Below are 14594 nucleotides of genomic sequence, written 5' to 3' on the forward strand. Positions count from 1 at the left end.
GTTGTTCATTGCTAGATGAATAATAACAAGACCACCGTTGATTCAGATTGTATGTTTTAAAAGAAACATAGCACTAAAACAGTGGTTTAAATAAGTGACCCTTAATTTATGAGGTTTTATTTCGGGCTTGAAATGAGAATGATATCATAGTGGCAATATCTACTTACCGATAACGCACCTTATGTTACGGTTTCCAACAGTTTCGTTCTCATATATTTTATAATCGTGAAAATATTCTTTCAAAAACGAATGTACTTGTTATATATAAAGCAAACCTTAGTGTGGTATGCGTTTTTCCGAAACTATTCCCTCATTTTCCGCTTTATCAGAGCTAAAATGATAACTGAGCCTGTAACCTACCTGTCAAATGTATTAAATTCTGGAAACATTTCAAAAGAGTTTTCGAAAACCATAACAGGAATACATGGATATGCTAATAAACACTAGTTATATGGGTATATGATAGGCTATGTATAAAATTAAAGAAACTATTATTACTATATGTATTACCTTGACTTTTGTTTCGAATTGAGCCTTTAGACGAAGTCATTTTAAACTGAAACCAAGCATTTGGTCACGTGGATTCCCCGACGTAATGACATGACATATTTTGTCGTCAGCATTCAACGAAAACGATCAGATGAGTGATGACTTCATGCTCCAGATTGAAATAAATTAAAATTGTACTTCTAACAACCATATATCACATTTTGTATACTCATATCGGATCAGTGATCTTATGCAATGGATGCTCACTATCGAATATTGGAGAATAGGCAGAACTTCAAGGTCACAGTTGGTTCAAATGAAGTCATGTCAAACATTGATTATTTCTAAGTGCAATAGAGGAGACAAGCGCTTTAAAAAAACAATCTCTAGTTTAAACCTTTTTTGTATGACTTAATCGTACATCTAAAGAGCTAGCAATGTTGCTCCGCCTTGATTTATTCGTATAAATATAAAGTAGGTACCGGGTCGTAGAGCACCTGGTCCCAATCTCTTGAAACTTCTTAAGCTTTATTGGCTTAAGTAGCTTATTTCAATTAGCCAAAATACCCACTTAAATAAAATTTGGATGATTGAACAATATTTGATTTTGATTATCATTAAGATAATTCCTATCTAAAATATATAAGCTCTTAAAGAAATAAATATTACACAAATTAAAAACAAATATAGTGAGGTAAGCTTAATTCTGTTATAAGGGACTTAAGAAATTTCGAGAAATTCGGGCCTAAAATTAATGTGTCATTTTATACATTGTTTGTTACTTTATTCGACATTGTTTGTTCTGATTGGGGCTTTGTTTTAGTAACTATCGATAAATGTTCGGACAAGTGTGAGAACATGGCCATGCTAACTAATTTAAACCCTCAGAAAACTAAGGTTCCAGTGAATTATTGTTCCATTGACCTTTCAAATGCGGCATCTGTGAAACATTCTAGGTATGGTCACAACCGTACGAAGTGCTCGCAGCAGAGTCTTGTCTATTTTAACTTCGTATCGTTAAACTTGATTTTGTTTCGGTGATTTTGAACACGGCGAATTCAAATCCTTCTGCTTTACAGGTTAACCAGGAATCTGAGCAATGTCACTATTCGGCCAACGACTTTTCCCCAAAATGTTTTTTCCCATTGCTGTTTTTTACATCTGCAGGTTATGATAAGTTGATTAGCTGGAAATAAATAGAAAATGTAACGTATGCGATATGATCAAATGAGGCAAAAAACGTAATCCGCGAAAACGACTTTTAGCTATATATGTTTTCATTTTTTATTTGCATCTTTAAGTGAAAATCGAAACTTTATATGCTTTTAAAAAATAAAACTTATAAGTTAAAATAGACAATGGTATTGTTTTGAAGGACAAATATACTAACAGAATGAATGTGTTATATAGATCTTAATATCTATAATGTTATTCAGAAAACAAATAAGAAAAACATTTTACATATGATAACATTTTAACTGCTAATAAGTACATGACTCAGTGTAAGTAAAGTAGTGAAACTGTGGTCAGAAATAACAAGAAAATATAGGATAGATAGATAGATAAATATTTAATTTTCTCAATATTTGGAGAGCATAACATACGGGGGAATGAATAATTTGAACAGAGTCCAGAGAAACTAAATGAATAAACACTTACATATATACAAAGTATGACCATCATATACATAATATGATGATATTAAAGCACATTAAATAACCATATGCGAGTACATATATACACAGAATATATATGAATATCACATGTATATAGAGAAGAATTCTGTTCCATAACATGAAGAAAAAAGGATACACTTATTCTGTACTTCTAGAGTGCAAATCTTAGAAAGCTAGACGAAAGGGAAAATCTAAATTTCAACCACCATTATATTGAAGTAACAAAAACTTAGGTTTTTCGTTCATTGTTGCTAATAAAGAATATAAGGTTGCTAAGTAAGAAAACTGAATGAGTTCGACAATCTAGCTTTCAATTTGCATCCGTGAACAGAATGTGTTATGCGTTAAGAATACATGCCAAATTAAGGAATATAAATGATAGGAGAAAACAATTATGGCGATAGAATCACTTATACAAACAAACTACTATCTTATGCGCAAAAAAATAATCTTCATTCTTTTTAGCCTCAATACACTAAAATAGATATTTTAAGCAAAATATATACATAGTAAATAAACAAAACCCCATATTAACAAAAAGCAGACCTTTATACTATATACAATTACTTTCCATCACATGTAATTATAAATAGATCTTGACATTTAAGATATGCAAACATAAATACACAAATAAATGCGGGAATGGCTACAGTTTTGCAAGCGTTTATATACATTTTAAGATATTTTACAGTTCAACAGTCAGTCAATGTAACTCAGCATAACTGCAAATTTGGAGTCTTATTGAGACCATCGGCACTTATAAGGTAGGCCGAAATCGGAACTATGAACGCAACAACTATAGGTACGTAACTCGTCTACGTCATAAACATCTGTCTAGCGGATATGAGTTTGATATGATGTCATATACTATCTTTTTAAAAACAAACCAGTTAATATGCAAAAAACATTCTTTATCTGAAATCTTAATACAAACACTTTCAACATTTACATTTGTTTTGGTAAAGATGGAATTAGGTAAAAATTATGATAAATAACGATAAAAAAAACACACGAAATATTGGTGAGGCAATTATGTTACTGTATCCATATAACAATGGTTTCAGAACTTAAACGGACAAAAACGACAAAAAAATACAATTGCAGCCGAGGATGAATGCAACTTAATTATAATTACATGATCTAATAAAACGATACTAGCAACACGTATGATGTCGATTCAATGACATCAACCAATCGAATTGAAATTACTTTATTCTATACTTGCTATATAACAAGGTCAGTCTTAAGAAAAAATAACATAAACATAATGTTCATATATAATGCTTATTATATAATAAAACATCATTCAGATCGGTTACCGCTGTTTACAAGAAAACGCATACCGCTCACAGATCCGTATGAGATTTTCGTTCGATTATTTTCATATTGGAAATCTGTTTTTATATAGTAGCGTTTTGTTTTATCAAAACATAGCAATTCTTCTGTTTACTACTCGGATTTAATATCCAAATCGAGAAACTCGAGAAAGAAAACTTAAATTCCCACAATGAAAGTAACATATTAAATGTCATTTTAAATTGAGTACCGTTGCCAACTTTTATTCTGCTTCGAAGGCTATTGACACTAGTGCTGTTGGAAAATGAAATCACTGAAATGCCAAATTTAAAAAAATAATTTGAAAAAGACATAACATGAGTTATATTGCTCGTAGGCAAAGATATACCAGTGCGCATGCCCATTACATTTATCCAACCAACGCGATTTAAATGACTAAACAATTTTCACAGGGGTGGTAAAATCAGCTTGTGCATGCTAATAAACAGGAATTGCTTAACAACATTAAATTGTCAATAATCGCAAAAAATGAATGTCTCGTTGTCACGTATGCATTGGACTCAAAATAAGTCTATGCCGTATTAAAGCACTGTCTGCACCGAGTTTTGAAGCATCGTATTGTTGTAAACAGGATCCTCTGTAAACAAAATGAAACGAATTAGAACACACATATAAGAAAGGCATGCTGCTCAGTACATATGATTGCTTTAAGCAAGCAGAACAATCTAGTCAAATGAATGTATACACAATTCTGTGTTGAAAAAATAAAATAATTAACCTGTTTTTGAATTTTCGTAGTGCGGACTGGGGGTCGATGTTGAGTCAACAACTGACATGTAGACGTGTGACTTGTCGGGTCTGTAAATATGTTGCCACATGTTACTATTTTTATTTGACTTAAAGTAATTGTTTTAATTCGAGATTGCTGATGAATGCTCTAAACCATCTATTTAAATTTCATAACTCGATTTGAGATTCTTATATTTTTTCTTACCTATCATTTTCAGCGTCTGAAAAAAACAAAATGCATTTATTTAGTAATGAGAAGTATATATATTATTAAAGTCCATCTTATATCTAAATGAGTGTACACCAAAACTGCATTAAACACAATAAACATCAAGTCAGTAATACTCATACTATAAATGTGCTTTGTATTGTTAACAAACAAAAACTTCTTCAGAAGTGACCTGTTTTAGTATTTAAATGCAGAACAAAAATGTATAACATTTTAAACCGTACTCAAAATAATTTAAGTAAATAACTTCGAATTATATTAAAACGCAGCATCAAAAATAAATACAAAAGATAACTCGGAATAATTGAGGTAACTGACTTAGAGCATCGTATTCAGATGTTTCTTGTGTCGCTGTCCTAGCCTCGTACGTGACGGCAGCCGCGAATCCCGGGTTGTCAGGAACTTGGCTATAATCAAATAATTTCATAGTATTTAACTACAATAACATGCTTGAATAAACTTTATAATTTTATTTATTTTTACTATTTCTACTTTCCCCTCATTTAAGTTACCAGGAGAGTTATACATCTTTAGATGTTGACTAAAGTGTTGCACGTTTTTCCTTAGTGCTTTTTTTAAAGCTTCTAAGTTTTCAGAAAATGGGCAAACATTTCTGGAAATACCCTCTATTATATAACTATGACCTCTTACTGACCCAGTTCCGCAGTTGCTCATATAAATATGATTGTTTTATTCGAATAGCAAATAGTTTGCTATGATAGTATCTCCTTTATAGCAGATGGACAGCTCTGTTGGGAGCTGAAACAGCGAACAAGCATCTGATTGCAGACTTTAGGAGGGTTCTTGAAGGAGTTGAAGCTTCCATTATAAGACTAAAAACTAAAAACCATATGGCAGGTGTATATTGATTGCTTGTATACTAAAGTAGGAGAGCATTGAATAAGTGGATGCTTTATTAGACTAAAAATAATATGACTGGTGTATATTGATTGCTTGTGTTCTTTAATTAGGAGGGGTCTTGAAGGATTGAATGCTTTATAAGACTAAAAACCATATTGCAGGTGTATATTGATTGCTTGTGTACTGAAGTATGAGGGGCATTGAAGGAGTGGATGCTTTATAAGACTAAAAACCATATGGCAAGTGTATATTGATTGCTTGTGTACTGAAGTATGAGGGGTATTGATTGAAGGAGTGGATGCGTTATAAGACTACAAACCATATGACAGGTGTATGTTAATTGCTTGTGCTCTGCAAAGTTAAACAAGGTTAGTGTTACTATATTTTAGCATACACCTCCGTAACAAACCTAATTATCATGGTCCAAATGTCTTGTATTCACCTGAAACTTTGTGTCAATGTTGCAAGCAACAATTCACACTTCCACATTAGTAGCAACGCCCATAACACAGACAATATGATGTCATTTCCTTGCGATGTTGTTATTCAGATTTTTGAAGTTCATGGTTTTGAGGTGGCATATTGAAGATTATAATATATTATATCTAGATAAACCCACCGTTTGATGAGTGTATTGAAATATAAATTCACTGTGTAAAACGTAAATATGCACATAGTGCAGGGAAGACAAATTACAGATGTCAGTTACACCTGGACAATTTCATTGGGCACCAATTTGACACTGTTTAAAAAGAATTGAAATACATCTAACCTATTGAATACCAACAGTAAATAGTTCACACCTGAATTTCCGAAACATACCTTTTGGTGCTCACTTGATGACATACATCTTACACTCGAACAAACACTAGTGCCATTGACATCGCACCAATTTTTACCTTACGTTGTGTGTTTATTCTCAAGAAGATTTTGGTCACGGTTTTACCAGTTCAACTAAAATTATATCAGGCTTTGCTTGAGGGTCTGACGGATGCTGAAAACTATGTTAAAATATTATATTATTATTTTTTATGTTATGTTATGTTTATGTTAAGTTGAACTGTATGCAGATATTTTCCATGAGTCCTGCTGATTAGGTCGGAGTTTTAGTCAGAAATTGGCCATTGATGTGTATTTAATTTTCATTGGGACATAAATAATGTACATTTTGTAACATTTAATTTTATTCTTTGCAATTGTGAAATATTGCTGTTCTGTATTATTTGTAATTTACTTTGATATACAGATAGTTTTACTTTATAACTTTTGGTTGAACTGTAGTAACTTATTAAAATTTACCAATTAGTTAATGATGTACTACGGAATGGCACTGTCTATGACTTTATTAGGTCAATGAAGACAAATTAAAAAAAAACGCCATGTGTTGTATTATCCCCCCTTATTTGTGAAACCTAACATGGCTGTTAAGCGTCAATAGTAAATGACATCAACTGTTTTGAGAGTCCGTCACCACGTCAAATGTCGTGTCGGTGCTCAGTAGGACTTGTTTTGCAAAACGACTTCTTAAATAAGCATGACATAATGTTTCATTAGGATTGCATCAGGCCGAACATCTGTACGGAAACTACGTACAACAGCCAACATTTGGGCTAACTTTGTCTCTTGCTTTAAAGAACCTATGCTATGATTAAATATGTGTTCTTGGTAGCATGAGCTGATGTCTGGGGAACATGCATTTAAGGTAGTAGAATTGGAAGGAGACTACGCACTCATAAATATTCTCATGTTCTCATCAATATGTATATATTAAAAAACAACAAAACTATTTAGCCGCATTTTTGATCCCTTGCATCAGCACTCGTCTTGTGATTTACTTACACGCATTTTCCCGGTTGGCCATCTGAAACAATACATGAACGATGTATATGGAACATGTCAAATATCAAGGCGCTTGGGCAATCCCATTATGAAAAATGTATTCATCTTGAGATGCAAACATTTTAGTAGATGCGGATTAAAAGATTATGAAGCTGTTGTCATAAAATAGGCAATATAATTGCTCTAGTTAAGTGCAATTAGATATCGTCATCTTGATAAAAGTTCTGTAAATGACTCTCAAAATTTGACACTCAGGAGGGAATGGTTTTATTTTCCATGTATCTCTTTTTTATATTACTTTAATTTTATATTATTTTCCAACCAGTGCCCTTATTTAAAACATTTAAGCGCAAAATTGTAGTTATCTAGTGAGCACATTTAACCAGCATTTAAAACTTCAGATTTATTTCAATTACAACATTCTAATTTGTTCTTACTCAATTTTGTAATATAAACTAAGGCTGAATTTTGTATATTACATTCTAAATGATACATTTTAAATTATCCGCTCAAATACAATAATGAAACTCTAACAGACCTTTTTGAAGTAAACATTCTGTCCAAGAAAGATATATTTTAAGTGAAATAAGCTTTAAAAATGTAAAATGTGAATCTGATTCAAAAACGTGAACACCGTGGATTTCGCAAGGCTAGTTACGTTAATGTTGGCACAAAGTCAGCGATATTTATGTGTACAAATGCAAGTATAAACAAATTGTAAGTTCATCAACTTGTTTATCTTAATTGTCTGTGCAAGTTGTAGTTATATAAAACAATCTTAGATGTCAAAATCAAACAACGAATTTAAAAGACTTTCTTTTTAAAGAGGACGAAATAATATATGAAAAATAAAAACTGTTATGTTTCAAATATATGAGGCAATGGTAGGAAACGTTTCTGGTGTACACTAATGTCCAACATCGATATCGATATATATGTAAAACTTATTGCTTTAGACGTATGTGATCAGTTCTAAATTCACTTATAGGGTATAATTCAGAAAATCTTATGTGAGTTTTAACTTAATCCGAATGCAGGTCTCTAAAGGGTTCTGTATTAGTGCGATTTGTAACTTTCTAACTGTATCGTGCAAGAGGCAAATATCAAAAAGTGGTTTGTAAGCATAAACGTTATAGCATACAAAATGATACTTTGTTTATATAAATATCCATGAAAGGAAAAAAAATCTCAACATTTTGTTCAGGGTTGGCTGTTTAAATAATTTTCAGTTTGTATCACTAAATGCATTTAAAAAGTATGATTTGATACAAACAGACATTCTGAACAATGTACCGATCATCCCACGAGGGGACCATTGTTTAACTGTTCACTGACAACGAAATGTCACTACATATAAATCAAAATTATCACCTTCCTTCGTTGACTTTTTGATGCAACAGTTATATTTCCGTTTCAGTATAATCACGCTAAGAACAACAACCACTAATATAAAAAGACATCCACCAACCACACCGCCAATTACAGATGCACGATTTGAATGCCCGCTTTCTGAAAAAAGATTGTAGGGCAGAAATCATTCAAAGGAATCATACTCACGGGATTTCGACAATGTCAAACATTACAAAAATAAATAATGAGCGAGTATCACAGTTTGCGTGATGATAGAGTCTCATATATAGTTTGCAACGATACACATAAATATCATTTCAGCTTTGAGACCTTGCATGGTTTAAAGACTAATGACTTTTATAGTATTATTGTCGGTTTTCGCAGAATTACAATTCTTTTTTTTACAGTGACAATGGATCACCAACGTTCTCGGTAGTAGATCATACGCTTTTCAGACCATCAATTTTGAAAAAAAAAACACGAGATACAGACCTTCGTGGTTGAGGTAGAATATTTCTTGCAAATTTGGTTGAATTCCATTGGAAACTTGAACAGCATATGGGACAAAACTATCCCCTTTAATGTCCAAAATAGTAAGTGATGTGAAAAGATATGAGGAAAATATAACATAGTTTTCTCCATTAACTTCTGTATAAAATGTTCCGTTCCACCTTTGCCATTTAAACTCTGGCAGTGGATATGCATCCACCATCAAGACAAACGTTACATTTCCATGTAGGAATCCAGTGAAATTCCGTCTAAGGTGACTCTGATGTTTTGAAGGTCTGGGTGAGCCTGTAAATGACAATTTTAGATACAATACACTCTTCTTCACGTTAATTTAGGCAGGTCATGTCACAGCAAATACATCAACAGAGTATCGTTTTTGAAAGGTTAACATATACCGGTTATTAACGGCATGCAAAAGGTAAGATACTGTTTCAACAATAACAAATCAAAATGATAGGATCAACAATTACTAGCGTATAAACATTAAACTCAAAATGCTTCGCAAAAGTATGTTTTCTAAGGAATAAAAGAGCGCAATTGTTTCTGAAAAACCAAATCAATAGCCTGCTAATATTGATGAAGAACGGTGGTACCTTTTCAAGGTTATACTTAAATAGTTGAAGGTATTGTATCATTCTCATCTTTACTTGTCATTATTTTTCTATGTGCGATAAGACTTGCTTTATAGCAGGATTTATCGAGACCAAAAACTCAATAGATTCAAATTATTGTAAGAGTAGGTTTCTATATAATGAACAGAAAATATACGAAAATTTTAATTTTAAGCAGATACATTCAAACTTGTTAAATATGTTATTGTTTATACCTATTTATACCTAAATAACTAACTACAGAATAGTCTCCAGAAATAGTTCACCTTGGACAAAGCACCATACACTGAATGACGTCTTATATACATGTCGACACTATGTTTATAAAGGATATGTTTGTAAACAAACCCCTTTTGCGTACGGTTATTTGTACACGTGTATGTTTTTAAAGAAACTTTGCCTGGGCAAAAATCTTTGGAGTATGACATTTTTACATGTGAATGCATTTTATTCTCAACGTACGTTTGTAGACGTGCTATCGTTGAATAGTTATTGCTACATTGTAAGTAGTAAAATATAATACTACCTAATAACTATGAATCTTTGTTATATATTGCGAGCGTCATGTTTGTATAAACCTGAGAGGAGTAACATATTCTTTTTCGTTGACATTTGTTCTCAAGTGTGTATTGATTATGCCGTCCTATTGGTTGCTGTTTTAAAGTGTAATATGTCACATGTGTTACCGCTTTTGTGGTGAATGCATCACACGAGTTAAATTTAGCTGTGAGAAAACGGTTCTTTTTATAAAATAAACATACGAACATTGAACAAACAACTGCAACTCTTTGAATGGCACTCTTTCCATAGCCGTGTAGTTGTTGAATGCAGAACATGTGTAGACTGCAGAATCAGAGCATGAGGTATTTTGAATTACGTACTCTACTTCCAGAACATTCTCTCTTTCCAATAGAATCGTTGCCATGTGGTTTTCTTTCAATCTGATTGTAGAATCAGGGTTGCTTAAAACCTCACAAACGATTAAAAGTCGCTCCGACTCATTTACGGTGATAATGTTTTGGTTTGGAAAGGTACTGACATCAAACCTTAAAATGGATGTATTGTCTGAAAGAAAAGAAACGGTGACATCGAAATTTATATCATATCTCCAAAACCGGTGTTGTTTTTTATAACAATGCATAAAAACACAAATCCCACTTTAATAAGTAGTCTTAAATTTTCATGTGATCCGTAGATTGTCTTTGTTAAAACAAAGTTCAATTTCTTCACATCATTTACTCCATTTGATAAAAAAATCAATGATTATAAAATATAATATGTACTCACACCAGACGTTAATCTCAAAGTCCGCTGTGTCATTTCCTGTCTGTATCTCTGCTCCGGTAGGATCCATCGAATTCTCGACTGTACATCTGTAAAGACCGGCATCTTCACGGTGGATTGACTGGAATGTATGAGAGTCTCCACTCCAACTGGTGCCGTCAACTGCTCTAGTGAATGTTGACCTTGTTGTTATTGGATTTCCAGCAGTGAACAAACACTGAATCAAAACAATATTTCCCTCAAGCGCATTTCTCCTAGTTATAGTATGAAGCTTTGGAGGATCTGTAAATACAGTAAACTGAATGATCTGAATACGATAAATAAAATACCGTTCAACCTGTTATCAAAGAGTATTAATGAATGCTATTAACATAAGTCATTTACGTGCGATAGAAAACGATCATCAATATGAAAATAATTGAAGAGACCAAACTTACAAAGAACATTTAAGGAAATGATTTTTGACGCCAATCCTTTTATATTTTGGTTTCCATGCTTCATATTATTTTCCGCAAAACACGATAGCACCCCAGCCTGTGATTTGAGCGTATTTTTGTATACCAGATTACTACCAAGCGAGTGTATGTCTGCTCCTGACCACCTAAATGACGAAGCCGGCTGACTTTGTACAGTGCAGTATAGTTTGGTCGAATTTCCTTCGATGACTCTGAACTCGGACTGAATAACGGTTCCGGATACTGACTCGTGCCTGATGCTTACACTTTCAGGGGGATCTGGATGGAAATAATCGTATACTAAGTACTTGAGACTTTTGCAAAGTTTGGTAGCCAATGTGATTAATTAAAACCATTCAATAGAAAGTACTCACAGTTTATATTTAATGTGATAGTAGCTGAAGACGACATAGCCCTGGCTGCCCCAACTGTAGGGTTAAGTATATTCCTTGCAGTACACGTCCTCGTTGTGTTCACCTTGGCAGTAAGCGTGTCTTGTAGTAGCTGACCATGGACAACGTTCACTCCTCCTGTCCACGTGTAGTTGGCAGGAGGTTTAGAAGAAGCAACGCATGCAAGAGTGAACAATCGTTGAACCACAAGCGTTAAAGGACCATCTATAACCGGTCCTGAACTACTGTCCCAATGCAATGTTGGTAATTCCGGTGGATCTGCAGTAAAACAGATAATTAAGAGTTTTATATGTTGAAAAAAGTGGTTTTATTACTAAGTGCAACAGTCAAAATAACTTAAAGAACAGTTAAAGGTACAAATCATATAAAGACACATCTTCTTTATAAGCATACTATTTAGCTCCCACTTTCTTAAGACAACAAAACAATCACGTGTGGTAACCCGGTGCAAATAAGAACTTGAGACGTCAGGATTATCCTTATGGGATTTAGTTTAACAAATATCAGGTTGTTTAATTCAAGTTGATAATGAAACATAGCGTTATACTGTATTAAACCCAGTATTCAATATGATAAACATATCGCGTACAGATTACGTATAGGTAGCATGTATAAACCGTGCGCTAACATTGAAACATCTTTAGGGCTCTGGTGTTTAACACGGATAAAAAAACACATTTGCGACATGATTATCAGATAAAAATAATCAGATTATATTAAATTTTTATTGATGTTAGACTGGCCTACTAAAAAAAGAAATTTACGGACATGAAATGAAATTATGTAAAATGAACATTATCTTACGGTCTTAGCGAGAACTTATGGTACTACAACAAGGCTTAGTCTAGACGAACGGATGGGCGCACTCACTGACGCCCGCACGTACATTCACAGAACTGTCATTGTGACAGCTCTATTTCGCTCACCCCACACGAGCTTGCAACAAGTCTAAGACGTAATCTAATGCTAAACATTCATAACAACCATATTCATGATTTAAAATACAAATTGAAAATGCAGGCAGATTCCTTAGATCTAACAAAATATATTAATAATTTCTGATACTAGATAGTGACAATGAGACAATTATATGATGAGGAAATGTAATGAGATGTAGCTTGCGCATGCGCAGTCAATTTTTGAAGGATTTCGGTATAGTAAATAAATGAACAATGTTTACTATAATAGTGTTTTTAATACAAAATCTAACAATATTATTATTCCATCAGTTACAGTCCGGTTGAATGAAGGTATTTAATATTCCCATTACATTGTTGTCCCATAGAATTTATTAGAATGAAAGTGTTTTACGATATGAATAATTGTCTTATCGGAATCATTTTTCCCATGAAGTTGAAACATGTTTAGTAGTCCTCTTCAAACTGAACACTTGAATGTATATATACATGCTGTGTCGCTAAAGCCAGAGTACACCTGTCGGGGTACCGCGGCGACTCTGTTTTTGTGTATGTACCACTGAGTCTCTGGGTGTGAAGTGACCATTTTGAACGTATGAAATGAATGCTATACTGAATGTTATGGCGAAGTTTCACAGTCTCCTTCATTTCTTTGGCCGTCTTTGTTAAGTCGTCGCTAAATATTTCTGACGTGAATGACATACTCGGATTACACGGAAAACCCTATATTGATTACAACTCGGGCTTAAGAATATGCATACGGTTTAAAATTGGTGATTTGCACGAACAAACAAGGAAAATGGAACTGGTCCGTATCCAATCAGTTTTCTTAACCTTCAAGTTCCATTTTCGCAAGTGTATGCACCACTTTGGCATTACAATTAACCTCTTAATCATATTTTTTTCATTTGTTTGACAGTTTCGTGTCAATATATGTTGTACCTGTTTGATTAACATCCCAAATGGGTTTATGTCATTTCACTATGACCGAAGCATCACAGTTTTCTTGCTTTTTAAAATTTAAAAATACTGCTCGTCATCCATGACTTTGGCATCTTTTAATTATTGATTTTGACAGCCAAAGAGCGCTAATAGCTCATCATAATTCCTTGCCTCAATATCCTCGACCCATACTAGCAAACCGACTGTTTTCAATATATCTTACATGTGAGGGTACATCACGGATCTCACCACATTGTTCACCTTCTTCTCATTCATCATATCTCTAATAATCATGAGAATCATATTGATTACACTTATATCTCTCCTCAATTTTCTTTAACCTTTCCAAAAGCCCAGTAACTTTTTCATCTATATTGAATGCTGCATATACAGTTTCATTGTAAAATACTATAGTCTCTTTGAAGCAACTCGTTTCGATGCATTATTAATCGAATAATTTTCCATTTCTGTTTTTTTCTTTCTTTCATGTCATACCTCAATTATTTTTGCCATTTAGAACGAGAAACGAAACAAACATTACACAAAACCTACTTTATAAATCGTTAAAATACATTCTTTTCAACGTAAGTACACTAGAATATATCAATGATTATCCGACGGCAATGTAGACACCTCGGAGATATATTTTTAAAAGATATATTCCACTTCAAAATACGACTGCTACGAAAAAACATGCGATAACCGCCATGAGAACAAAGGTACTGAAAGCGAATGCGCAAGTCACCTCAATGACAAATTAAATATCGTTGTCAGTAAATAATTCAAATTAAGAATGATAATCCTTAACAATCATATGAAAAACTTTAATCTCCGATCTAACTGAAAGTACCCAATAGTATTTCATATAGTTGGTTCAATCTTTTCTGAGTTGGCAGAGAAATTTATTAACACAAACTATATAATTACCTATAT

General features: G+C 33.1%; 1 protein-coding gene across 3 annotated transcripts in view; it reads right to left on the reverse strand.

Moving 5' to 3' along the window:
- Positions 1-1991: 1991 nt before the first annotated feature.
- LOC128233531 (hemicentin-1-like) overlaps positions 1992-14594 on the reverse strand; it is a 51083-nt gene continuing 38480 nt past the window's right edge. Inside the window, exons 6-16 of one of the 3 annotated variants that reach the window (XM_052947239.1) lie at positions 11764-12060; positions 11507-11668; positions 10938-11216; positions 10416-10715; positions 9022-9324; positions 8551-8688; positions 7180-7201; positions 4798-4886; positions 4456-4471; positions 4240-4319; positions 1992-4098 (exon numbers count right to left, since the gene is read on the reverse strand). In XM_052947239.1, the coding sequence (XP_052803199.1) occupies positions 4043-4098; positions 4240-4319; positions 4456-4471; positions 4798-4886; positions 7180-7201; positions 8551-8688; positions 9022-9324; positions 10416-10715; positions 10938-11216; positions 11507-11668; positions 11764-12060 (1742 nt within the window). In that variant the 3' untranslated portion in view covers positions 1992-4042. Of the gene's footprint in view, positions 4099-4239; positions 4320-4455; positions 4472-4797; positions 4887-7179; positions 7202-8550; positions 8689-9021; positions 9325-10415; positions 10716-10937; positions 11217-11371; positions 11669-11763; positions 12061-14594 lie in introns of all 3 variants that reach the window. The other 2 variants (XM_052947238.1, XM_052947240.1) reach the window with 2 other exon arrangements.

This window comes from Mya arenaria, chromosome 5 (genome assembly GCF_026914265.1).
Source record: "Mya arenaria isolate MELC-2E11 chromosome 5, ASM2691426v1".
Lineage (NCBI taxonomy): Eukaryota > Metazoa > Mollusca > Bivalvia > Myida > Myidae > Mya > Mya arenaria.